The 27,984-nt window shown below is 45.3% G+C and overlaps 1 protein-coding gene across 1 annotated transcript in view; it reads right to left on the reverse strand.

Moving 5' to 3' along the window:
- The window catches only part of LOC120986221 (adhesion G protein-coupled receptor E3-like), a 205,694-nt gene that overhangs the window by 91,229 nt on the left and 86,481 nt on the right, over positions 1 to 27,984 (reverse strand). Inside the window, exons 7-8 of the mRNA XM_040414660.1 lie at positions 19,379 to 19,537; positions 2,757 to 2,879 (exon numbers count right to left, since the gene is read on the reverse strand). Of these exons, the coding sequence (XP_040270594.1) occupies positions 2,757 to 2,879; positions 19,379 to 19,537 (282 nt within the window). The remainder of the gene's footprint in view (positions 1 to 2,756; positions 2,880 to 19,378; positions 19,538 to 27,984) is intronic.

Below are 27,984 nucleotides of genomic sequence, written 5' to 3' on the forward strand. Positions count from 1 at the left end.
GTTGGCCAAAAGTTTTGAGAATGAAACAAATATTGGTTTTCACAAAGTTTGCTGCTAAACTGCTTTTAGATCTTTGTTTCAGTTGTTTCTGTGATGTAGTGAAATATAATTACACACACTTCATACGTTTCAAAGGCTTTTATCGACAATTACATGACATTTATGCAAAGAGTCTGTATTTGCAGTGTTGGCCCTTCTTTTTCAGGACCTCTGCAATTCGACTGGGCATGCTCTCAATCAACTTCTGGGCCAATTCCTGACTGATAGCAACCCATTCTTTCATAATCACTTCTTGGAGTTTGTCAGAATTAGTGGGTTTTTGTTTATCCACCCGCCTCTTGAAGATTGACCACAAGTTTTCAATGGGATTAAGATCTGGGGAGTTTCCAGGCCATGGACCCAAAATGTCAACCTTTTGGTCCCCGAGCCACTTAGTTATCACTTTTGCCTTATGGCACGGTGCTCCATCGTGCTGGAAAATGCATTGTTCTTCACCAAACTGTTGTTGGATTGTTGGAAGAAGTTGCTGTTGGAGGGTGTTTTGGTACCATTCTTTATTCATGGCTGTGTTTTTGGGCAAAATTGTGAGTGAGCCCACTCCCTTGGATGAGAAGCAACCCCACACATGAATGGTCTCAGGATGCTTTACTGTTGGCATGACACAGGACTGATGGTAGCGCTCACCTTTTCTTCTCCGGACAAGCCTTTTTCCAGATGCCCCAAACAATCAGAAAGAGGCTTCATCCGAGAATATGACTTTGCCCCAGTCCTCAGCAGTCCATTCACCATACTTTCTGCAGAAGATCAATCTGTCCCTGATGTTTTTTTTGGAGAGAAGTGGCTTCTTTGCTGCCCTTCTTGACACCAGGCCATCTTCCAAAAGTCTTCGCCTCACTGTGTGTGCAGATGCGCTCACACCTGCCTGCTGCCTTTCCTGAGCAAGCTCTGCACTGGTGGCTCTCCAATCCCGCAGCTGAATCCTCTTTAGGAGACGATCCTGGCGCTTGCTGGACTTTCTTGGACGCCCTGAAGCCTTCTTAACAAGAATTGAACCTCTTTCCTTGAAGTTCTTGATGATCCTATAAATTGTTGATTGAGGTGCAATCTTAGTAGCCACAATATCCTTGCCTGTGAAGCTATTTTTATGCAACGCAATGATGGCTGCACGCGTTTCTTTGCAGGTCACCATGGTTAGCAATGGAAGAACAATGATTTCAAGCATCACCCTCCTTTTAACATGTCAAGTCTGCCATTTTAACCCAATCAGCCTGACATAATGATCTCCAGCCTTGTGCTCGTCAACATTCTCACCTGAGTTAACAAGACGATTACTGAAATGATCTCAGCAGGTCTTTTAATGACAACAATGAAATGCAGTGGAAAGTTTTTTTTGGGATTAAGTTAATTTTCATGGCAAAGAAGGACTATGCAATTCATCTGATCACTCTTCATAACATTCTGGAGTATATGCAAATTGCTATTATAAAAACTTAAGCAGCAACTTTTCCAATTTCCAATATTTATGTAATTCTCAAAACTTTTGGCCACGACTGTACACACCACAGTGTGCATTGTAGACAAGCTTTAGTGAGAAATGCACCCCTAGGCTAAACGGGGACGCTAAATATTACTAGATTTGAAAGTGCATTTCAGCAAGGAGCTCCTGTGGAAGGAGGTGGTCAGATTCAAAATATTTTACTCTCTGTCCTTTCTGTTTTCATTTACTTATATATTTTATTCATTAAACTACCAATTCACTGATTACTGTAGCTCCCCAAAACCAAATTTTTTTCCCTTTTTTCTTCTTTTAACTGAATACAACATGGATTTAGAGAGAAGAGTTCCTTCATGAATCTAGATCTTTAATTCATTTTAATGTCCTCTTGGAAGTTTAGATAGAACAGAAAATAAAAATAGGATAGAAATTATTTCCGAACATGTGAAAACTTAGGTTTGATATAATTTTATAAAGGAACTGAGTTGCATTGTTGAAGACTGTCTAAGTCTCCCCCAAAACCATAGCAGAATATTGTAATCTACAGTAGAAAGATGCAAAGTCCAAAAAAGGTCTAAAAATCTTATGTAAGACGAACATCGATGAACAAGCGAAGATGATCATGGCATGGATTGAAGTCATGGATATTCAAACAACACAAATAAAAACTACGGTAATTAAACACAATCTAATAGAAAATGGTTTGGCAGATAAAAAATTAAGGGAAGAGAAGAAATATAAGATCCCTTCTACACCAGCATAAAGCTTCATTCACACGTCAGTGTTTTGGTCAGTGATTTCCATACACGATTTTGAGCCAAAACCAGGATTGGAGCCTCCACAGAAATAAGGTATAAGGAAAAATCTGCAACTGTTCTGGGTTTAGAGCCGCACCAGGTTTTGGCTCAAAATCACTGATGGAAATTACTGAACAAACACTGACGTGTGAGCAAATTATCCTACGAACCCTCCTGTCTGTGTAATGGCAATAACCCTGTTTATTGGGTGATTGTATCTTTCATATGGCACTTAAAATGGTTGTTTATTGGCAGCACATCTCCTTTTTGTAAGGAAGGGATGTGTTGCCTACAATATATAAAGTAAATGGGGTATGAATGATCATAATAGTCATTGTTCGTCCCCATTTCACTTTACATCAGACCAGGTGAAAGGCCCTGTAAATGATGATCAACATTTATAACATCAATCGGTGCTTATTTGTCTGACATAGGCTTGTGTAAGAGGATCCTAATGTACTCACCTTCACATGTGTCGGAAATGTATGTGAACCCGATGTCACAAATACAATGATATGAGCCCAGTGTGTTGTTGCAGATTAAGTTAGAACCACAGATACCAGGAACATCTGTGCATTCATCTATATCTGTAGAAGAAGAGGACACAAACCAGGATCACACTTGCAAATTATCGCTCTAGAACTGATTGAAAAACTGATAATAAACTGATAAGGGTGGGTTCGTACTAGCGTTATGGTATTCTGTTATAGGTTCCGTTTATAACGGAATGCCCAGATGGAATGCAAAATGGAAGCCTTTAAGAGGCATAACGCTTTGATCCATCACAAAAAAAGTCTATGGACAAGCATAATGGATCCGTTATGCGATGGAAACAATGTCCTATCGACAGGACCCAGCTTAAGTAAAAGATTGTCTGCGTCAGACCCCAAAACCACAGCAGAACATTGTAATTGAGATGGATGCAGAGTTTGCAAAAGTCCAAAAATCCTATGTAAGATGACATTAAGGCTACTTTCACACTTGCGCTTGATCGGATCCGTTCTGAACGGATCCGTTCATATTAATGCAGACGGAGGCTCCGTTCAGTACGGATCCGTCTGCATTAATAACTTAGAAAAATTTCTAAGTGCGAAAGTAGCCTGAGCGGATCCGTTCAGACTTTCAATGTAAAGTCAATGGGGGACGGATCCGCTTGAAGATTGAGCCATATGGTGTCATCTTCAAGCGGATCCGTTCCCATTGACTTACATTGTAAGTCTGGACGGATCCGCACGCCTCCGCACGGCCAGGCGGACACCCGAACGCTGCAAGCAGCGTTCAGCTGTCCGCCTGGCCGTGCGGAGGCGAGCGGAGCGGAGGCTGAACGCCGCCAGACTGATGCAGTCTGAGCGGATCCGCATCCATTCAGACTGCATCAGGGCTGGACGGAAGCGTTCTGCTCCGCTCGTGAGCCCCTTCAAACGGAGCTCACGAGCGGACAGCAGAACGCTAGTGTGAAAGTAGCCTAATACAGATGGTCATCGCATGGTTTGAAAGAGTTTTCTGAGTCTATGAAAATTTTAAAAAAGAAATCACTGCAGTTGCTTATTATATAATCGACTAAAGCTAAATGAGCACCTTGATGCATGTTTTCAGAAGACTTCAGTGAATAACTTCGGGATTGGATGTTTAAACTTTAAAAGCATTTTAAAACATGGATACGAAGTCGGTACTGGTACCTCTGATCCATATTTTAAAATGGTTTTAAAGTTTAAAAATCAAATCCCGAAGTTATTCACCGAAGTCCCGCGACACTTCGGTGATAACCCATACATTTGAATGCTGTACGGAGACGAATAAAACCATTTAAAAATATGGATCCGAGGTACCAGTACCGACTTCGGAATCATGTTTTAAAATGGTTTTAAAGTTTAAAAATCAAACCCCGATGTTATTCACCAAAGTCTTGTGAGACTTCAGTAATAACTCACTTCGCCTCGCCGCACCCCACACATTTTAATGATGTACTGAAACGGGTCTCCGTACAGCATTAAAACAAAGTTTGGAACTAATCGACTTCGGATCTAAGATCCGACGCCTGATTCGCTCAACACTAATGGTCATAATAATGACCGTTCGTCGCCCTTTCAGTTTGCATCTGGCCAGGTAACGGCCCTGCATATGAGCACAGGTCAACATGTACATATATTATCGATCTGCCCTTTATTTTTGCCCGAGACATAGGTCCCTGTAAGAGGACCCTAACATTGTACTCACCTTTACATTTGTCAGAAATGTATCTAAATCCTTTGTTACAAAAACACACATACGATCCCAGTGAGTTCTTGCAGATCGCGTTAGAACCACAGATACCTGGGAGATCTGTGCATTCATCTACAGTACAGACCAAAAGTTTGGACACACCTTCTCATTCAAAGAGTTTTCTTTATTTTCATGACTATGAAAAATGTAGATTCACACTGAAGGCATCAAAACTATGAATTAATACATGTGGAATTATATACATAACAAACAAGTGTGAAACAACTGAAAATATGTCATATTCTAGGTTCTTCAAAGTAGCCACCTTTTGCTTTGATTACTGCTTTGCACACTCTTGGCATTCTCTTGATGAGCATCAAGAGGTAGTCCCCTGAAATGGTTTTCACTTCACAGGTGTGCCCTGTCAGGTTTAATAAGTGGGATTTCTTGCCTTATAAATGGGGTTAGGACCATCAGTTGCGTTGAGGAGAAGTCAGGTGGATACACAGCTGATAGTTCGACTGAATAGACTGTTAAAATTTGTATTATGGCAAGAAAAAAGCAGCTAAGTAAAGAAAAACGAGTGGCCATCATTACTTTAAGAAATGAAGGTCAGTCAGTCAGCCGAAAAATTGGGAAAACTTTGAAAGTAAGGGCTATTTGACCATGAAGAAGAGTGATGGGGTGCTGCGCCAGATGACCTGGCCTCCACAGTCACCGGACCTGAACCCAATCGAGATGGTTTGGGGTGAGCTGGACCGCAGAGTGAAGGCAAAAGGGCCAACAAGTGCTAAGCATCTCTGGGAACTCCTTCAAGACTGTTGGAAGACCATTTCAGGGGACTACCTCTTGAAGCTCATCAAGAGAATGCCAAGAGTGTGCAAAGCAGTAATCAAAGCAAAAGGTGGCTACTTTGAAGAACCTAGAATATGACATATTTTCAGTTGTTTCAAACTTGTTTGTTATGTATATAATTCCACATGTGTTAATTCATAGTTTTGATGCCTTCATAGTCATGAAAAAAAAGAAAACTCTTTGAATGAGAAGGTGTGTCCAAACTTTTGGTCTGTACTGTATATCTGTAGAAGGAGATGACATAAACCAAGATCACACTTAGAAATTATCGCTCTGGAACTGATTGAAAAACTGGTAATAAACCGACATCAGGTGCCAAAAGTGTGCAACGTTTTCACCTCGAGCATGTAACTGTATTATGGCTTTGTATAGTACAGACCTGTAAAATGTCTTACGTTGTGATCATTCAGCCCTCTACTGTACCTTTTTGTGATCAATTTCATACAGAAGCTGGGAAACTGTACCTTTTCGACAGTCTTTTAGTTGGACTATACAGGTACACACTGGCAGAGATACAGTTTCCTTGTCCAGGATTTATTCGCCACAACCGACAAATTATACAGGCTTGCTTCAGCAAAAAGTTCATGAAACATAAATGTCCTTACATTCAGGTATCCACAAGGTGTGACACAGGTTTCTCACTCACTTTAGGCTCACCTGGAGCTTCCACTTGGCACAGTGGTCTTCTCAGCGGGTTTTATTTTCAGACCAGCACACACACACTGCTCAGTGGAAGTTTGCCTTTTCTATTTAGTTTGGTACCTGGTTGAGGCAGGGAACACCCGGGATGGAGTATGGGAGTTACTTACCCACCCAAGCTCTTCAGTCACTCCTAAATCCTGGACCCAAACTCCAGCTCTAACCAACAGACTCAGTGACTTAGCATCACTGGTCACAAAATACTTCGAGGACTTACATCACTGAGACCAGAAGCCTCAGTAATACATACTTGCCATCAATGACCTTACCCCTTAAATCTTTACAAAGCGTACAAAGATTTCTGTCACATCGTATGAGTCTGACAAAAATAAAATCGTGTGATATTCCATTGGAGTCCACGTGTACAGACTTATCTTCTCCTGTAGGTATTGCTCAGAAGGAACATGTATGATGAGGCTGTATGGCTCCAAGTCAGGGTTCGTAAATAGAAGTGAGTGAATCGATTGGTCAACCAATTTGATTAGGGAGTGAATTGATTTTACCCGATGCAAAAGAGCTTCAATTGGCCTGAAAATTTGTGTTTGACACAAAAATTAGGATTTAGATGCAATTAGAATTTTTACTAAGTTTCGATCTAATTAGATTTATTTGCAATCAATTCAGTCATCTTTACTCATAAACCCTTATTTGTGATGTCATCCTAAAAGGGTATGTTCACATACAGCAGATTTGTTGCATACATTTCTGCAGCTGTTCCATAGTGATGGGCGGCAGGGGCAATATTCGAATTTGCGATATTTCGTGAATATTTGGTAGAATATTCATCATATATTTGCAAATTCGTGAATCGAGATTATTTTCTTGACCGCGAAAAATCGGCAATGTAATATTCGCGTAATGCGTGTGAAATACAGGCGTGGGTCACTATTAGTGTTGAGCGAACTTCTGTTTTAAGTTCGGCGTCTAAAGTTCGGCTTCCGGTTAGCGAAGAATCCCGATATGGATTCCGAATTCCGTTGTGGTCCGTGGTAGCGGAATCAATTATGGCCGATTATTGATTCCGCTACCACGGACCACAACGGAATTTGGAATCCATATCGGGATTCTCCGCTAACCGGAGCCGAACTTTAGACGCCGAACTTAAAACAGAAGTTCGCTCAACACTAGTCACTATAGCTACATTTTTCAAGCTGCTAGAAGTTTCCTGAGACTGGAGAAAATGGTTGGCACGGCAGAACATTACAATAGCTTTATATGCAGATAGAGGGCTCCAATATATTCGCGATTGCGAAATCGGCACGAATGATGCAAATATTTTGGTGCATTATGTGCAACTTCACATTTTAACAAGTCTGACTACTTATTACTGATTGGTGCACTAAGTATTGTTGCGAACTTGTGACATCACAGCACTATGTATGTAGCCTGTATGTATGGACAGGAGAACCTATCAGCTACACTATATCACTATCTAGCCTACACTGACTATCTCCCACTAACTATCTGTATTATATATATAAGCTAACTAACTAACTAACTAACTAACTAAAGGAATGACAAAGCAAACCACAGAGCACAGCAATAACACTGTTGTCTTTTTCAGATCTTCAAAATACTGCATACAAGGGTTGCTGGGGAGGTTCTTATATAGTAAGGGGTAGTCAACTTTCCTATTGGTTGCTAGAGATGTTGCTCAGCTCAGACAAAGACATTGCATCCTTCTCATTGGCCCACAAGCAAGAAGGGAGGTTACTGATGAAAAAAAAAATCTAGAATATTCGAAATTATGAATATAAATAACTATATTCTAAATATTCGCGAATTCTCGAAGTGCCGCTATTCGCGATTAATATTCGCTATTCGAATATTCGCGCCCAACACTACTGTTCCATTCATCTGATAGGGATTTGTAGAAATCCATGTACATGTTGTAGATAATGGAACTGAGATGTTTTGTTTCTGTACAGCTCTACACCAATCAGCTTTAGCTCCTAGTTCACAGCCAGCCATGTAGCCGCCTGGAAATGCTGTCACTATGGTCTAGCAACAGGGTTTACGGGGGCCAAACTGAAACCAAAATGCCAATGAAGTCAGTGATGGAGAGACTTCTATACTTCTATAACCATGCTGGTGCGTTCATTTAGATGCATGTTGCATGTGTGTTGTACATACAGTCAGGTCCATAAATATTGGGACATCAACACAATTCTAAGATTTTTGGCTCTATACACCACCACAATGGATTTGAAATGAAACAAACAAGATGTGCTTTAAAAGTAGACTGTCAGCTTTAATAATCAGGTGAACGGTGTAGGAATTACAACAGTTTGCATATGTGCCTCCCACTTGTTAAGGGACCAAAAGTAATGGGACAGAATACTAATCATAAATCAAACTTTCACTTTTTAATACTTGGTTGCAAATCCTTTGCAGTCAATTACAGCCTGAAGTCTGGAACGCATAGACATCACCAGACGCTGGGTTTCATCCCTGGTGATGCTCTGCCAGGCCTCTACTGCAACTGTCTTCAATTCCTGCTTGTTCTTGGGGCATTTTCTCTTCAGTTTTGTCTTCAGCAAGTGAAATGCATGCTCAATCGGATTCAGGTCAGGTGATTGACTTGGCTATTGCATAACATTCCACTTCTTTCCCTTAAAAAACTCTTTGGTTGCTTTTGCAGTATGCTCTGGGTCATTGTCCATCTGCACTGTGAAGCGCTGTCCAATGAGTTCTGAAGCATTTGGCTGAATGAGCAGATAATATTGCCTGAAACACTTCAGAATTCATCCTGCTGCTTTTGTCAGCAGTCACATCATCAATAAATACAAGAGAACCTGTTCCATTGGCAGCCATACATGCCCACGCCATGACTCTACCACCACTATGCTTCACTGATGAGGTGGTATGCTTAGGATAATAAGCAGTTCCTTTCCTTCTCCATAATCTTCTCTTCCCATCACTCTGGTACAAGTTGATCTTGGTATTATCTGTCCATAGGATTTTGTTCCAGAACTGAGATGTCGTTTGGCAAACTCTAATCTGGCCTTCCTGTTTTTGAGGCTCACCAATGGTTTACAACTTGTGGTGAACCCTCTGTATTCACTCTGGTGAAGTCTTCTCTTGAATGCTGACTTTGACACACATACACCTACCTCCTGGAGAGTGTTCTTGATCTGGCCAACTGTTGTGAAGGGTGTTTTCTTCACCAGGGAAAGAATTCTTCGGTCATCCACCACAGTTGTTTTCCATGGTCTTCCAGGTCTTTTAGTGTTGCTGAGCTCACCGGTGCGTTCCTTCTTTTTAAGAATGTTCCAAACAGTTGTTTTGGCCACGCCAAATGTTTTTTCTATCTCTCTGATGGGTTTGTTTTGTTTTTTCAGCCTAATGATGGCTTGCTTCACTGATAGTGACAGCTCTTTGGATCTCATCTTAAGAGTTGACAGCAATGGATTCCAAATGCAAATAGCACACTTGAAATGAACTCTGGACCTTTTATCTGCTCATTGTAATTGGGATAATGAGGGAATAACACACACCCGGACATGGAACAGTTGAGAAGCCAATTGTCCCATTACTTTTGGTCCCTGAACAAGTGTGAGGCACATATGCAAACTGTTGTAATTCCTACACAGTTCACCTTATTTGGATTTAAATACCCTCATATTAAAGCTGACAGTCTGCAGTTAAAGCACATCTAGTTTGTTTAATTTCAAATCCATTGTGGTGGTGTATAGAGCCAAAAATGTTAGAATTGTGTTGATGTCCCAATATTTATGGACCTGACTGTAGAAGCTTACACAGGATTTTGTCAAGGGGGATTCATGGACTTGAATACTGTATGTAGGAGGTACTTGATTAAGAAACACTGAAAGCTCCCTACTGTATACATATAAAATGCTTCACTGTGGTAACGTAAAGTACTAAAGAAATGTAATTAAAACCAATATATATTTCTGAAATATTTATACCAAACAGTATGGAAACAATACCTCCATAGGAAGCCAATACTTTAAAATGGTCTGCTTATTTTCTAAGCTTTATTCACATACATAGCTCAAACAGGGGCCACATGCTACACACACAAACCCCAGCCTAAACCTCAAAACAAGTTCAAACCCTCTAAATAAATGTTTATACCTTAGACTTCATTAATAAATTACCTAGACTCCAGACTAGAACCCCAAATTAATCAGATCCCAGAACAGATCGCTAAATTAATCAAACCCCACACCAGACCCATCAATTAATCCAGACTCTAGATCAAACTTTTAAATAATTAAGACTCTTGACCAGACCTCTAAATTAATCAGACCATAGACCAGAAGTCTTAATTATTCAGACCCCAGACCAGACCTCTAAATGAATCAGACCCCAGACCAGAAACCTAAATTAATCAGACGCCAGACCAGAAGCATAAATTAATCAGACCCCAGACCAGAATTTTGGGGTGTCCGTGACACGGACCCGAACCCGAACATTTTCGTAAAAGTCCGGGTTCGGTGTTCGGCGCTTTCTTGGCGCTTTTTGAAAGGCTGTCATACTACTTGCCCCAAGAGGCCATCACAGCCTTGCCTACTATTGGCATGGCTGTGATTGGCCAGTGCAGCATGTGACCCAGCCTCTATATAAGCTTGGGTCACGTAGCGCTGCACGTCACTCTGCTGATTCAAGCATAGGGAGAGGTTGCAGCTGCGACGTTAGGGCGAGATTAGGCAGATTAACTCCTCCAAAAGACTTCATTCTGTGATCGATCTGCAGCTGTGGATCATTGAAGTGTTAATATCGACTTGCTCACTTTTTTGAGGCTGCCCAGAGCGTTTTTAGATCACTTTTTTCTGGGGTGATCGGCGGCCATTTTGTGACTTGTGGTGCGCCAGCACAAGCTATCACCAAGTGTATTTAACCATCAATAGTGTGGTTATTTTGTGCTATATCCTACATCAGCTGCAGGCTGAGCCTGTGTCACCGAAGTGCATTTAACCATCAACAGTCTGGTTATTTTTTGGCCATATACTACATCTGGTGCAGGCTGAGCCTGTGTCACCCAAGTGCATTTAACCATCAATAGTGTGGTTATTTTTTGGCCATATACTACATCAGGGGCAAGTTGAGCCTGTCACCCAGCGCCTAAAAAATAGACCTGACATTTCTATTCAACCAAATTTGTACTGTTTTAGCTGGTCAAGTTATTTGTAGTGACCGTAAAAGCACAGTTTTTGTTCTGGGTTGAAAAACTATTCCCAAATTTGCCATTCTCAAAATAACTAGTTCCTGCTATATGAGGCCTACTTGAAATCTATCCCAAAAAGGATATCTTACATTGAAGGTGCTGATAGTGTCATTCAGAAAAACCTAAGACACACGCTACCATGCAGATAGAAGTCTAATTCTGTGATTAAACCTATACCTGTCACACAGCGCAAAAAAAAAACAGGCCTCACATTTCGATTCAACCAAATCTGTACTGTTTTAGCTGGTCAAGTTATTTGTAGTGACCGTAAAAGCACATTTTTTGTCCTGGGTTGAAAAACTATTCCCAAATTTGCCATTCTCAAAATAACTAGTTTCTGCTATATGAGGCCTACTTGAAATCTATCCCAAAAAGGATATCTTACATTGAAGGTGCTGATAGTGTCATTCAGAAAAACCTAAGACACACGCTACCGTGCAGATAGAAGTCTAATTCTGTGATTAAACCTATACCTGTCACACAGCGCAAAAAAAAAACAGGCCTCACATTTCTATTCAACTAAATCTGTACTGTTTTAGCTGGTCAAGTTATTTGTAGTGACCGTAAAAGCACACTTTTTGTTCTGGGTTGAAAAACTATTCCCAAATTTGCCATTCTCAAAATTGTGGTGAACGGGAACAATGAGGAAAACATCTAATAAGGGACGCGGACGTGGACATGGTCGTGGTGGTGTTAGTGGACCCTCTGGTGCTGGGAGAGGACGTGGCCGTTCTGCCACAGCCACACGTCCTAGTGAACCAACTACCTCAGGTCCCAGTAGCCAGCAGAATTTACAGCGATATTTTGTGGGGCCCAATGCCGTTCTAAGGATGGTAAGGCCTGAGCAGGTACAGGCATTAGTCAATTGGGTGGCCGACAGTGGATCCAGCACGTTCACATTATCTCCCACCCAGTCTTCTGCAGAAAGCGCACAGATGGCGCATGAAAACCAAGCCCATCGGTCTGTCACATCACCCCCATGCATATCAGGGAAACTGTCTGAGCCTCAAGTTATGCAGCAGTCTCTTATGCTGTTTGAAGACTCTGCTGCCAGGGTTTCCCAAGGGCATCCACCTAGCCCTTCCCCAGGGGTGGAAGAGATAGAATGCACTAACGCACAACCACTTATTTTTCCTGATGATGAGGACATGGGAATACCACCTCAGCACGTCTCTGATGATGACGAAACACAGGTGCCAACTGCTGCGTCTTTCTGCAGTGTGCAGACTGAACAGGAGGTCAGGGATCAAGACTGGGTGGAAGACGATGCAGGGGACGATGAGGTCCTAGACCCCACATGGAATGAAGGTCGTGCCACTGACTTTCACAGTTCGGAGGAAGAGGCAGTGGTGAGACCGAGCCAACAGCGTAGCAAAAGAGGGAGCAGTGGGCAAAATCAGAACACCCGCCACCAAGAGACTCCGTCTGCTACTGACCGCCGCCATCTGGGACCGAGCACCCCAAAGGCAGCTTCAAGGAGTTCCCTGGCATGGCACTTCTTCAAACAATGTGCTGACGACAAGACCCGAGTGGTTTGCACGCTGTGCCATCAGAGCCTGAAGCGAGGCATTAACGTTCTGAACCTTAGCACAACCTGCATGACCAGGCACCTGCATGCAAAGCATGAACTGCAGTGGAGTAAACACCTTAAAAACAAGGAAGTCACTCAGGCTCCCCCTGCTACCTCTTCTGCTGCTGCCGCCTCGGCCTCTTCTGCTGCTGCCGCCGCCTCGGCCTCTTCTGCTGCTGCCGCCGCCTCGGCCTCTTCTGCTGCTGCTGCCGCCGCCTCGGCCTCTTCCTCTGCCTCTGGAGGAACGTTGGCACCTGCCGCCCAGCAAACATGGGATGTACCACCAACACCACCACCTGCGTCACCAAGCATCTCAACCATGTCACACGGCAGCGTTCAGCTCTCCATCTCACAAACATTTGAGAGAAAGCGTAAATTCCCACCTAGCCACCCTCGATCCCTGGCCCTGAATGCCAGCATTTCTAAACTACTGGCCTATGAAATGCTGTCATTTAGGCTGGTGGACACACACAGCTTCAAACAGCTCATGTCACTTGCTGTCCCACAGTATGTTGTTCCCAGCCGCCACAACTTCTCCAAGAGAGCCGTGCCTTCCCTGCACAAACAAGTGTCCGATAAAATCAAGTGTGCACTGTGCAACGCCATCTGTGGCAAGGTCCACCTAACCACAGATACGTGGACCAGTAAGCACGGCCAGGGACGCTATATCTCCCTAACTGCACACTGGGTAAATGTACTGGCGGCTGGGCCCCAGGCGGAGAGCTGTTTGGCGCACGTCCTTCCGCCGCCAAGGATCGCAGGGCAACATTCTTTGCCTCCTGTCTCCTCCTCCTCCTACTCAGCTTTCTCCTCCTCTTCTTCCACCTGCTCATCCAGTCAGCCACACACCTTCACCACCAACTTCAGCACAGCCCGGGGTAAACGTCAGCAGGCCATTCTGAAACTCATATGTTTGGGGGACACCGCACCGCACAGGAGTTGTGGCGGGGTATAGAACAACAGACCGACGAGTGGTTGCTGCCGGTGAGCCTTAAGCCCGGCCTGGTGGTGTGCGATAATGGGCGAAATCTCGTTGCAGCTCTGGGACTAGCCGGTTTGACGCACATCCCTTGCCTGGCGCATGTGCTGAATTTGTGAATTTGGTGGTGCAGAAGTTCATTCGCAACTACCCCGACATGTCAGAGCTGCTGCATAAAGTGCGGGCCGTCTGTTCGCGCTTCCGGCGTTCACACCCTGCCGCTGCTCGCCTGTCTGCGCTACAGCGTAACTTCGGCCTTCCCGCTCACCGCCTCATATGCGACGTACCCACCAGGTGGAACTCCACCTTGTATATGCTGGACAGACTGTGCGAGCAGCAGAAGGCCATAGTGGAGTTTCAGCTGCAGCACGCACGGGTCAGTCGCACTGCGGATCAGACACTTCACCACCAATGACTGGGCCTCCATGCGAGACCTGTGTGCCCTGTTGCGTTGTTTCGAGTACTCCACCAACATGGCCAGTGGCGATGACGCCGTTATCAGCGTTACAATACCACTTCTATGTCTCCTTGAGAAAACACTTAGGGCGATGATGGAAGAGGAGGTGGCCCAGGAGGAAGAGGAGGAAGAGGGGTAATTTTTAGCACTTTCAGGCCAGTCTCTTCGAAGTGACTCAGAGGGAGGTTTTTTGCAACACCAGAGGCCAGGTACAAATGTGGCCAGACAGGGCCCACTACTGGAGGACGAGGAGGATGAGGATGAGGAGGAGGTGGAGGAGGATGAAGCATGTTCACAGCGGGGTGGCACCCAAAGCAGCTCGGGCCCATCACTGGTGCGTGGCTGGGGGGGAAACACAGGACGATGACGATACGCCTCCCACAGAGGACAGCTTGTCCTTACCTCTGGGCAGCCTGGCACACATGAGCGACTACATGCTGCAGTGCCTGCGCAACGACAGAGTTGCCCACATTTTAACGTGTGCGGACTACTGGGTTGCCACCCTGCTGGATCCCCGGTACAAAGACAATGTGCCCACCTTACTTCCTACACTGGAGCGTGATAGGAAGATGCGCGAGTACAAGCGCACGTTGGTAGACGCGCTACTGAGAGCATTCCCAAATGTCACAGGGGAACCAGTGGAAGCCCAAGGCGAAGGCAGAGGAGGAGCAAGATGTCGCCAACGCAGCTGTGTCACGCCCAGCTCCTCTGAGGGCAGGGTTAGCATGGCAGAGATGTGGAAAAGTTTTGTCAACACGCCACAGCTAACTGCACCACCACCTGATACGGAACGTGTTAGCAGGAGGCAACATTTCACTAACATGGTGGAACAGTACCTGTGCACACCCCTCCACGTACTGACTGATGGTTCGGCCCCATTCAACTTCTGGGTCTCCAAATTGTCCACGTGGCCAGAGCTAGCCTTTTATGCCTTGGAGGTGCTGGCCTGCCCGGCGGCCAGCGTTTTGTCTGAACGTGTATTCAGCACGGCAGGGGGCGTCATTACAGACAAACACAGCCGCCTGTCTACAGCCAATGTGGACAAGCTGACGTTCATAAAAATGAACCAGGCATGGATCCCACAGGACCTGTCCATCCCTTGTGCAGATTAGATATTAACTACCTCCCCTTAACAATATATTATTCTACTCCAGGGCACTTCCTTATTCAATACTATTTTTAATTTCATTTTACCATTATATTGCGGGGCAACCCAAAGTTGAATGAACCTCTCCTCTGTCTGGGTGCCGAGGCCTAAATGTGTGACAGTGGCCTGTTCCAGTGGTGGGTGACGTGAAGCCTGATTCTCTGCTATGACATGAAGACTGATTCTGCGCTGACATAAGGCCAGATTCTCTGTTACGGGACCTCTCTCCTCTGCCTGGGTGCCTGGGCCTAAATATGTGACAGTGGCCTGTTCCAGTGGTGGGTGACGTGAAGCCTGATTCTCTGCTATGACATGAAGACTGATTCTGCGCTGACATAAGGCCAGATTCTCTGTTACGGGACCTCTCTCCTCTGCCTGGGTGCCTGGGCCTAAATATGTGACAGTGGCCTGTTCCAGTGGTGGGTGACGTGAAGCCTGATTCTCTGCTATGACATGAAGACTGATTCTGCGCTGACATAAGGCCAGATTCTCTGTTACGGGACCTCTCTCCTCTGCCTGGGTGCCTGGGCCTAAATGTGTGACAGTGGCCTGTTCCAGTGGTGGGTGACGTGAAGCCTGATTCTCTGCTATGACATGAAGACTGATTCTGCGCTGACATAAGGCCAGATTCTCTGTTACGGGACCTCTCTCCTCTGCCTGGGTGCCTGGGCCTAAATGTGTGACAGTGGCCTGTTCCAGTGGTGGGTGACGTGAAGCCTGATTCTCTGCTATGACATGAAGACAGATTCTGCGCTGACATAAGGCCAGATTCTCTGTTACGGGACCTCTCTCCTCTGCCTGGGCCTAAATATGTGACAGTGGCCTGTTCCAGTGGTGGGTGACGTGAAGCCTGATTCTCTGCTATGACATGAAGACTGATTCTGCGCTGACATAAGGCCAGATTCTCTGTTACGGGACCTCTCTCCTCTGCCTGGGTGCCTGGGCCTAAATGTGTGACAGTGGCCTGTTCCAGTGGTGGGTGACGTGAAGCCTGATTCTCTGCTATGACATGAAGACAGATTCTGTGCTGACATAAGGCCAGATTCTCTGTTACGGGACCTCTCTCCTCTGCCTGGGTGCCTGGGCCTAAATATGTGACAGTGGCCTGTTCCAGTGGTGGGTGACGTGAAGCCTGATTCTCTGCTATGACATGAAGACTGATTCTGCGCTGACATAAGGCCAGATTCTCTGTTACGGGACCTCTCTCCTCTGCCTGGGTGCCTGGGCCTAAATGTGTGACAGTGGCCTGTTCCAGTGGTGGGTGACGTGAAGCCTGATTCTCTGCTATGACATGAATACAGATTCTGTGCTGACATAAGGCCAGATTCTCTGTTACGGGACCTCTCTCCTCTGCCTGGGTGCCTGGGCCTAAATGTGTGACAGTGGCCTGTTCCAGTGGTGGGTGACATGAAGCCAGATTCTCTGCTATGGCATGAAGAGACTGATTCTCTGCTGACATGAAGCCAGATTCTTTGCTATGGCATGAAGAGACTGATTCTCTGCTGACGTGAAGAGTAGACCAAAAGTAGTACTTTTGGTCTACTCTTGATGTGGTACAAGTGGTAATTATAGCTGTCTAAATTGACAAAGCTGCCTTTTTGTAGGTTAATAGTATTTATATATATCTGCTGACGTGAAGCCAGATTCTCTGCTATGGGACCTCTCTCCTCTGCCTGGGTGCCTGGGCCTAAATATGCGACAGTGGCCTGTTCCAGTGGTGGGTGACGTGAAGCCTGATTCTCTGCTATGACATGAAGACTGATTCTGCGCTGACATAAGGCCAGATTCTCTGTTACGGGACCTCTCTCCTCTGCCTGGGTGCCTGGGCCTAAATGTGTGACAGTGGCCTGTTCCAGTGGTGGGTGACGTGAAGCCTGATTCTCTGCTATGACATGAAGACAGATTCTGTGCTAACATAAGGCCAGATTCTCTGTTACGGGACCTCTCTCCTCTGTCTGGGTGCCGGGGCCTAAATATGTGACAGTGGCCTGTTCCAGTGGTGGGTGACATGAAGCCAGATTCTCTGCTATGGCATGAAGAGACTGATTCTCTGCTGACATGAAGCCAGATTCTTTGCTATGGCATGAAGAGACTGATTCTCTGCTGATGTGAAGAGTAGACCAAAATTAGTACTTTTGGTCTACTCTTGATGTGGTACAAGTGGTAATTATAGCTGTCTAAATTGACAGAGCTGCCTTTTTGTAGGTTAATAGTATTTATATATATCTGCTGATGTGAAGCCAGATTCTCTGCTATGGGACCTCTGTCCAATTGATATTGGTTCATTTTTATTTTTTTAATTTTTATTTTAATTCATTTCCCTATCCACATTTGTTTGCAGGGGATTTACCTACATGTTGCTGCCTTTTGCAGCCCTCTAGCTCTTTCCTGGGCTGTTTTACAGCCTTTTTAGTGCCCAAAAGTTCGGGTCCCCATTGACTTCGAACCCGAACCGAACTTCGTCCCGAACCCGAACATTTCCGGGAAGTTCGGCCGAACTTCTCGAACCCGAACATCCAGGTGTTCACTCAACTCTAACCAGAAGTCTTAATTATTCAGACCCCAGACCAGACCTCTAAATTAATCAGACCCCAGACCAGAAAACTAAATTAATCAGACGCCAGACCAGAAGCATAAATTAATCAGACCCCAGACCAGAACCCTAAATTAATCAAACCCCACACCAGACCCATCGTGTAACGGTCGCGTACACACACACACAGGGGGGAGGGAAGTGACCACTGCGCTCCACCCTTACCCCTGGCCCTGCCTACTTGCCTCGCGAGTCCTAATGACAGGGGACAACTGGACGGCAATCCCTAACTTGGAGTAAGTGCAGGGATGACAGACAGACAAACAACAGGACGTGAACGGACCGAGTCAATACCAGGAAAGCTGCAAAGTACAAATGGAGCAAGCAGAGAATTGTCAGGAGAAGCCGGGGTCATAAATACCAGGAGAGCAGAGAAGTACAAGAGGAGTCCTAAGAGAGCAGTCAGGTGGGAGCCGAGGTCACAATACCAGGACGGATGCGCAGTACAGGAGGATCAGGCAAAAGGATGGTCAAGGAACAGGATCAGGTAAGTATTCAGCAGTCCAACAGATAGCCAGGAACATAGAAATTAACAGGCAACCTGTAGCCAGCAGGCTGCCTGTATTTATAGTGGGAAGTGAGGGTCATGTGACGTGGCCAGCGTCACATGACCGACAGACCAACCAGTCGAGCACCGAGTGATCAGCTCTGCGCTCAAGGCAGACTTAGGAGCAGGGAGCCACCCAGCTAGTAAAGCCGCCCTGGGAATGAGGTCAAACACAGATCCTCATTCCCAAAGCTAAGCAACAGGTCTGCGGGCGATGCGGGACCGAGTGCACCTTCGGAACCCCGTGACACATCGATTAATCCAAACTCCAGATCAGACTTCTAAATAATTAAGACTTCAGACTAGATCTCTATATTAACGCTTTAGGCCAGAGTAAAAACATTTTCAAATTCCTCTCTTCTGCATTGAGTGCCACCACACACAGGGTCTTTATACCAGCCATTGTCAGGACACTGCATGCACCGCTGCACACTATGTCCTGGTGCTAGAAGTTGTCAAGATGCAGTGTGGCACCTGGAGCAGTAAGCAAAGAGTGGGGTGTAAAGCAAACAACCATACTTGTAACTCTCTGGCTTTCCTGCACCAAGGTAGTGGTTTTAAACATGTAACCATCCCTAGCCCCTGTTGTTAGATGTGGATTTTATCCTTTGCAATCTTTCAGAGAGTACAGAAGAGAACATCTTTGTGTCCTGTATCACGTCTTGCTGTTCTGCACTAGGTATAACAATGTTAATTACCCAATAGACCCTTTAAGAGCAAGAAACTTGCTGAACAAAATGTCTCCTTTTACTCCGAAGTGTCCCGGGAAGTTTTTTTTTCAGAATCTTGTCAAGCATATGGTATATTTCTTATAAATCTTTATTGATTTTGCTGCTTTTCATTTACCTGTACACTCATTCTGCGTTATATCTTTGGAAGGGCAGAAGTCGGTTTGATTTCCTTTCTGGTAGCCTGCACTACAAGTACAGTGATAACTACCCCTCATGTTTTTACAAAAAGCATTATATCCACAGACATGGATGCCAGTAATGCACTCGTGTATATCTGAAAAGAGAAGTAGAAGAAACTTAAGTGAAAAGGACACCTACAGGAATAAATGAACATTAAAAATGTAAAACATATACAAATATAATGATATAAATGAAATTTAGCTTTACTTTTAACCATACAGGTGAAATATCCAATACTGTAATGCTAAGCTCATGATTAGCAGCATGGTATGGTAGTGCCTTACTACATGTGTGTATGGCTGGTTTGGAGGAAGTGGCAGAAAGGAGCCATCTTGCCTTTGGGGACCAGGAGTATGACTCTTGTGAAGCGGGTAGAGAGACGATAAAATGGAAAGAAATGTCAAATATCAGCTGAGCCTGAGCTCATCATTGGCATTTTTGGAATTTTTCAGGCTTCTGTGAATGGTGGAATAGACATGCACATATGGCTGTCTCCAATTACGTCTATGGGATTCCTGAAGTCTGCCAGACTATTAAATATTTCATTATATCCCAAAAAAGATTCTTCATTCTATATGTAAATGGGTATTATAATCTTTTAGAAATGTATGGAGTATCCACAGGTGTATCCACAAATGCAAGGCCACCTCTCCATTCACAGTGGTCATGGCACCAGGCAGGACAAGGGAATCTCGTAAAGTGGCAGGACTATGTTTTCATCACGTGCATTTATGCACCTTTTGATGCAAACCATTATCTTATTGGCCTTGGCAGCAGCTGCCTGACACTGGTTTCTACAGCTTAGCTTGCGGTCCACTAAAATTCCTAAGTCCTTTTCCATGTCAGTGTTACCCAGTGTTTTACCATGTAGTATCTACAGGTGACTTGCATTATTCCTTCCCATGTGCATAACCTTGCATTTGTCAGCGTTAAACCTCCTCTGCCACTTCTCTGCCCAAGTCTCCAATCTATCCAGATCCATCTGTAGCAGTATACTGTCCTCTGTAGTATATATATATATATATATATATATATAAAGCAGAAAAAGTAAGGCAGCACTTGTGACGAATAAAGCAATAAGAGTAGTGTTGAGCGCGAATATTCGAATAGCGAATTTTTTTTGCGAATATCGGCACTTCGCTAATTCGCGAATATTTCGAATATAGCGCTATAAATTCGTTATTTCGAATATTCTTTTTTTTTTTTTATTGTTATATTTTTTTCTTTCCCACTTCCCAAAAGTAGTTCTTACCTGTTCTGAGGATTCCTGACATCCTGGCTGCTTCAGTCAGTGCCCGTTGCCGCTTCTGCCGACTTCCGTGCTCATGGAGCTTCCCCATCACCATGGGAACGCCTCCATACTAGAATGTACTGTCGGATGTGAGAATTAAGTTGAAATCGCAATGCGATTAATATAACTTGAAGTAATCGCATTGCGATTTCAACTTAGAGCTGGGTTTCTAATGGGTCAGCTTGCTAGAATTAACGAAGTTAACGAATATGGAATATAGCAGTGCTAAGTTGAAATCACAATGCGATTACTTCAAGTTATATTAATCGCATTGCGATTTCAACTTAGCACTGCTATATTCCATATTCGTTAACTTCATTAATTCTAGCAAGCTGACCCATTAGAAACAGCTCTAAGTTGAAATCGCAATGCGATTAATATAACTTGAAGTAATCGCATTGCGATTTCAACTCAGACCTGGTTTACTATGGTTGGCTTGGTAGAATTAGCGAAGATGACGAATATGACGAATGCATTTGTCATATTCCTCAAAACGAAGATAACGAAATATTCTCCATCTTCGTTTTAGCTCCATATTCGTCAACTTCGCTAATTCTAGCAATCAAATAGGAAAGTTGACTATAGAGACAGCTGTGTTTAATTCGCTATGTGATTATATTACTTTGCTTTTTTTAAAAAAATAAATAGAATAATTATAATAATTATCAAGTATTATAATTATTCTATTTATTTTAAAAAAGCAAAGTAATATTATCGCGTAGCGAATTAAAAACTTAGCTGTCTCTAGTCAACTTTCCTATTTGATTGCTAGAATTAGCGAAGTTGACGAATATGGAGCTAAAACGAAGATGGAGAATATTTCGTTATCTTCGTTTTGAGGAATATGACAAATACATTCGTCATATTCGTCATCTTCGCTAATTCTAGATATCAAACCAATAGATAAGTTGCCTTAAGTTAAAATCGCAATACGCGATTATTTAAAATCACATATTAATCGCGATACCTAGAATAATGACGAATATTCGATTTCGACGAATATGAGACGAATATTCTAGCGAATATTCGCGAATTTTGTCGAAATTGAATATGGCACCTCCCGCTCATCACTAAATAAGAGTAAAGGGCTTATACACACTACAGGGAGCCCTTTACTCTTTACTCTTATTGCTTTATTCGTCACTACAACCTTTCAGTTTTCGTCCCATGCATGAATATGACAGCATGACCTGTAGTCATGCGCAGTAGGATTTGCCGCACGGGTCGGGGCATGTCTAGTGTGGGCATGAATTCTTAGTGTAAAGCGCAGGCGCGTGGTACGTGAATTCCTGCGTTGGCATTAGCCGTACCGGCGCGTGCGCACTGTTTAGCAGGGAGAAGGAAAGTTGTAAGTGCTGTGCGCATGCGGGACTCTCGCGGTAGCGTGACGCTTGCCGGCGCATGCGCAATGCACATCATGGGACGCCAACTGGCAGGGCACATGGATTTTATCATGTTGGGGTTTGTCCTTTTTTTTTTTTTTTAATTTAGGTTTTATTGAAATTTTTCGGTACAACCAAAATAGAGACATATGCAAATTCAAAAAGTGTTAACAATTTAAACATGATGTCCACAGAACTGTGTTGGGTATACACCCGTTATCACATAGTATAGCTCATGGGAGAATATGAGTTAGACATATCTAAATGGACATGTAAAATTTCAGTAACATATAGACAGACAAGACCTTGGACAAGGGAGTAGGGGGGAGGAAAGGAGGGGGAAAGGGTACAATTTCTACTGAAGCGGTTAAGCCTGCGCATCACGAAATGCGGCTGAAGAGCGAAAGACTTCCCAGGGGCCCCAAGTCTGCACATATCGTGCAGTGTCTGCGGGCGTAATACTAATGAGATCTTCCAACCTCTGATACAGAGCAATTTCGTCAAACCACTCCTCAGGTGAAGGGGGAGAAGGGGATTTCCAATGCCTGGGAATCACCGCCTTTGCTGCCTGAATCATATATTTTAGGAGGGATTTCTTATATGCCGGGACATTCAGGACACTGTCGAATAATAGAAGAGCTTCTGGGGAGTTTTGGATAGGGACACCCGTGACCTCTTTAATTATTCTATGAACGAAGTTCCAGAAGGGCCTTAAGCCGCTACAGTTCCACCACACATGGATCATCGTGCCTTCCTCTTTAAGACATCTCCAACAACGGTCCGATACCGTCGGGAACCATTTGTGGAGTAGCGCTGGTACTCTGTACCATCTAGATATAATTTTGTAGCTCGTTTCCTGAGCTTTGGCCGAGACCGTTGATTTGTGTGCTAGAAGGAAGCATCTGTTCCACTGGGCTGGGGTATATTGATTCCCCAAATCCCGCTCCCAGGCTTGACAATATGGGGGAAGGCACGAGGATCGCTGGTGTATCAGAAGTTTGTATACTGAGGATATGGGGTGTAAGGTCGCTGAGGAGGAGACACACATCCGCTCAAACTCAGTGAGTTTCCTGGCCAGAGTGTGGGTTCTACTTAGAGAGGTGTAAAAGTGTTGGAGCTGCAAGTATTCAAAGGAATTGCGGGTTAATGGAGCCTCTAAAATCTGGGACAGGAGTTTTAGTGCGGGGCCAGAGAGAACTTGGCAGAACCTGATCGGTCGGGTTCTTGAGCTTTGAAGAAAATGTTTAGAAGAGTGTCCTGGAGGGAATCTAGGGTGATCCGTGACTGGCACCAGAGGGCCTTTAGGGTCAATCAGTGAGGTTGAGCGACTAATGGATGCTAAAGTTGCAAGGGTATGGTGAGCAGAGAAGGACAAATGTGACGACGTTTGGCGTGGAGAGCCCACTAGCCATGGGAGGGTTGATACCACGCACATTGAAGTATCTTTTGTAATTTGTACCCACGCCTTGGGGGAATCAGCACGTGTCAAGTCCAACAGTCGGGCATATGCTGCAGAGTGATAGTACAGTCTACAATCTGGAAGACCTACTCCTCCCGTTTCCTTGGTGCGGGTCATTATCTCCCATTTTATCAGCGGTCGGCCAGGGGCCCATACAAATTGTGTGAAGCACCTACGGAGTTGGGACCAGAAAGTGAACGGTATGTGAAGCTGAATAGTTTGTAAAAGGTACAGTAGTTTTGGTAAAAGGGTCATCTTTACTATACTAATCCTTCCAAACCAAGAAAAGTCTCGTTTACGCCATCCGTCTAAATCTTTTTGAAACTGTAAGAGGAGGGGCGCAAAGTTCAATTTATGAAGACGTGAGAGGTCTGCTGTCATTTTAATCCCCAGATACGTTATGCCTTTAGATGGCCAGGTAAAGGGAAAAGAAGCCTTAAGAGCAGGGGTCAGTTCACTCGGCAAAGTGACGTCTAGGGCCTCTGACTTGGACATATTAATCTTAAAATTGGACCAGGTACCAAATTGAGCTATTTCCCAAAGTAAGGACGGCAAAGAGATACGTGGGTTGGTTATGTAGAGAAGGAGATCGTCAGCAAACGCCGCGCATTTATACTCTCGTGATCCGATCTTTATTCCTGTTATGTCTGGATTGGCACTAATAGAAGCCAGCAGGTGTTCCATAACCAGAACGTATAATAAGGGGGATAATGGGCATCCCTGCCGTGTCCCATTATGGATTGGAAAGGGGAGGGAGAGGGCACCATTTACTTTGACTCTAGCGGTGGGATGTTGGTACAGTGTCAGGATCTTTGACAGGAATATTGGGCCCAGACCTATATGTGAAAGGGTCTCACGGATGGCACGCCAAGATATCCGGTCAAAGGCCTTTTCTGCGTCTAGGGAAAGCACCATAAGGGGGGTCTTTTTGGATTTGGAATAGTGGATGATGTCTAGGGTTTTAAGAGTGTTGTCCCGGGCCTCCCTCCCTGGCACAAACCCAACCTGATCAGCGGAAACCAGGGAAGGCAGATAAGCGTTCAATCTGTTCGACATTAATTTGGCGAAGATCTTGAGATCTACGTTTAAAAGGGAGATAGGACGATAGCTGGCACACAGGTGTGGGTCCTTTCCTGGTTTCGGAATGACCGTAATATGCGCCTCCGTGGTCTGCGCCGGGAAGGGGAGCCCAGGAGACACTCCATTGAAAACTTGGAGCATAATAGGGGAAAGATTGGAGGAAAAGGCTTTGTAAAACCTAGCCGTGAACCCGTCAGGGCCTGGGCTCTTGCCACCCGGGAGCGACTTAAGTACCGTATGAAGTTCAGTGTCTGTGAATGGAGCCTCCATAGTGGCAGAATCAAGCGCAGAAAGTTTGGGAAGTAAGAGAGGTAGGTCGGGGTGTTTGCCCACCACTTGAGGGGATGTCTGGGGCAGGTTGTAGAGCTTCGAGTAGAAAGAGTGGAAAGTAGCCGCAATATCAGCGGTTGTGTGGATCATACGATCCTGGGCATTTTTGATAGCGGGAATATGGGAGGCTGCTAGTCTTCCCTTTAGAGCCCTTGCCAACATACGGCCACTTTTATTCCCGTATTCGTAGAATTTACTCCTGCAAATTTGTACTATACGTTTGTAGGATACATCTAGGAGGCGTTTAGCTTCCATACGTGCATTCTGGAGATCATGCAGGGTTTGCAGGGTAAGTGCTCGTTTGTGGGCAAGTTCCAGGGAAGTGACTCTTTGCAGAGCAAGTTTAAGTGAATGGGCTTTCTCCTTCTTGAGACGGGAGCCATGCTTAATGAGTACACCTCGAAGAACACACTTCAAGGCCTCCCATCGGATCGGTATTGGGGTAGAATCCTCCTTATGATCTGATAAGAAGTTTGTTATACTACTAGCAAGGTCAGCAGCGCACCCCGCGTCAATACGGAGACTCTCGTTTAATCGCCATGTCCATTCCTGTCTAGAGAGGAAGGGCAAATTCAAGGAGCAGTATATGGGAGCGTGGTCCGACCAAAGGATATTTCCTATTTGTGTGGAGTCAAGCCAGGATAGGGCCGATTGCTGGATAAGGATATGATCAATACGACTATATGAGCCATGGGGGGCGGAATAAAAGGTGTAATCCTTGTCAACTGGGTGCTGGATCCTCCAGGCATCTCACAATTGCAGTTGGAGCAGTGCCCATTTTACCTTTTTAATGGTGGGATATGTGAGGGAGGCACGTCCAGTCGAATTGTCAAGTGTCGGGTCAAGTGTCAGATTAAGGTCACCACATAAGATAGCTGTCCCCCTAAGCAACGGTATGACGATATCAATGAGGTTTACAATGAAGGGAGCTTGATTTTGGTTAGGGGCATATACATTAAGGAAGGTTAATTCCTGGCCTCCAGTAAGTAATGTGAGGGCCAGATATCTTGCATCTGGGTCGGCGGTACAACCCAGCACTTGATGGGGTAAAGACTTGTGGATCGCTATGGCGACTCCTTTGGTCTTATTCACCGCATTATTTGCAAAGTGCCAGGTGGTGTAGTGTCGATGTCGTATGTTCGGGGCGCTACCCTCCTTAAAATGCGTTTCTTGGAAACAGACAATATGTACCTTTTGGCGATGGAAGTGATGAAGTACCTGGGCCCTTTTTTCGGGAGTGTTGAGACCCTTTGCGTTGAATGATGCAATCTTCAGAGACCCCATTGCTGTGGGGGGAGGGGGGAAGGAAAAAAACACAAGGGAGGCACGGGGAGACAACCGACAAAAAACAAAAAGAGAAGAACAACAGTTAGAAGTAAACAAACAGGTGGAGAACCCTGAAAAAGGGAAGAATAGAGTGGTTTTATGTGACCCGAAGGTCCAAAGAGGCTGTCACTTGGGGAAGACACCCCAAGGGAAAGTCTCTACTTATTTGGGGGAGAAAGTGTCAGCCGGACAAGAGCTGACCCCCCACAACACCAGTGGATGCAAATGGAAACTTATAAGCACCAGCAAATTTAGAGCATAAAGACAGATAAAGAGAATGGGCAAACAGCTAAGAACCAATAAGGAACATTCGGCATATTAGATCTTTAGTAGTCCCAGGCAGGTAAAGCAGGGAGCCCCTCAGGTGGTAAGGGGAGGTGAGGATCTGCGACTTGAGTAGTCTGATCCTCTCTGGCGTCGTCCTCTTGAGGCCTGAGAACTGGGCGCTTTTTCAGCAGGCAGTGGACGTTGTCGCCCCCTCGACTCAGAGGCAGGCGGGAGGAGGGAAGGCCAGGGTCCCAATTCAACCGGTGGCAAGTCCAGCTGCTGTAGAAAGTGGGGAAGATCTGTAGGGTCCCGCAGGGTGACGACTTGATCTTTAGGGCCTGCAAGTAGAGCAAAATGAAAGCCCCAACGGTAAGAGATACTGCCCCCTTTAGGAGGTGTAATAGTGGGCGCAAGGCAGCACGTTGGGCCAGGGTGTAGCGGGATAAGTCCTGTAGCAAGATAAAGGGGACACCGTCGTAGGACAGAGACGACATCTGTCGGGCCTTGAGCAGAATCTGATCTTTGATGGCATAAAAGTGGACTCTACAGATGACGTCCCTTGGTTTTGAGGGGTCAGGGTTGGGAGGCCTCAATGCCCTATGGGCTCGGTCGATTTCGATTCTGGAGCTTGGCGGACGTCCCAGGAGGTCATTGAAAATTTTTACAATGGTAGATAGAAGAACCGCCTCCTGCGACGGCTCCTATTTTCGACATCATCCAGATGGTATTGCAAGGCGTGTATCTGTGCATCGTGGGATTGTAGTTTGTCTTTCAATACCTGCACATCTGCAGACAAGGAATCATGTTCCTGTTGAACAGTGTCCACCTTTGTATCAATCAAGGCCATCTCAGAGCGTACTTGCGTGAATTCTTTTTTACATTCTTGTAAAATGTTAGCTGCAAAACTAGAGAGGTCTGCCTTGGTGGGAAGTGAGCACATCAGGTTGCGTAAGTCCGCCATGGTAGGTGGCCGAGAGTCCTCGTCAGGTAGAGGAGCATGAGACACAGATCTCTGGGGCAAAGGTAGAGAGCCCCATGAGGCCGACGCTGCAGGGGCAGCCAGGGTCTGTGTGCCCGATGAAGCGATGCCATCATGGCGTGGGTGGGATCCGTCCCACGACGAGCCCGTGGACCAGTGTGGGGAATTTGCTAGTGACGGCTCAGGAGAGCGAGTTAAAGGAGGCTCCCGCAGCGTGTACGGGGAGGAGGCCGCAGCCTGTGGTGAATTTGAGGCCTTTTCATTAACCTTTTCAGGTTGCCCCCGGTGAGAAGTGTCTCTCTGTGGCTGGGGGTGTCCCATAAAGCTGGCTGGGGTACCCGACCAGGGGGACCCAGCGGGAGATCCCACCCCTGGGCTCAGTGAGGCTGCAGGCGAGGTGGGGGTTCTAGGACCCCAGGCAACAGGG

This window comes from Bufo bufo, chromosome 1 (assembly GCF_905171765.1).
Source record: "Bufo bufo chromosome 1, aBufBuf1.1, whole genome shotgun sequence".
Taxonomy (NCBI): Eukaryota; Metazoa; Chordata; class Amphibia; order Anura; family Bufonidae; genus Bufo; species Bufo bufo.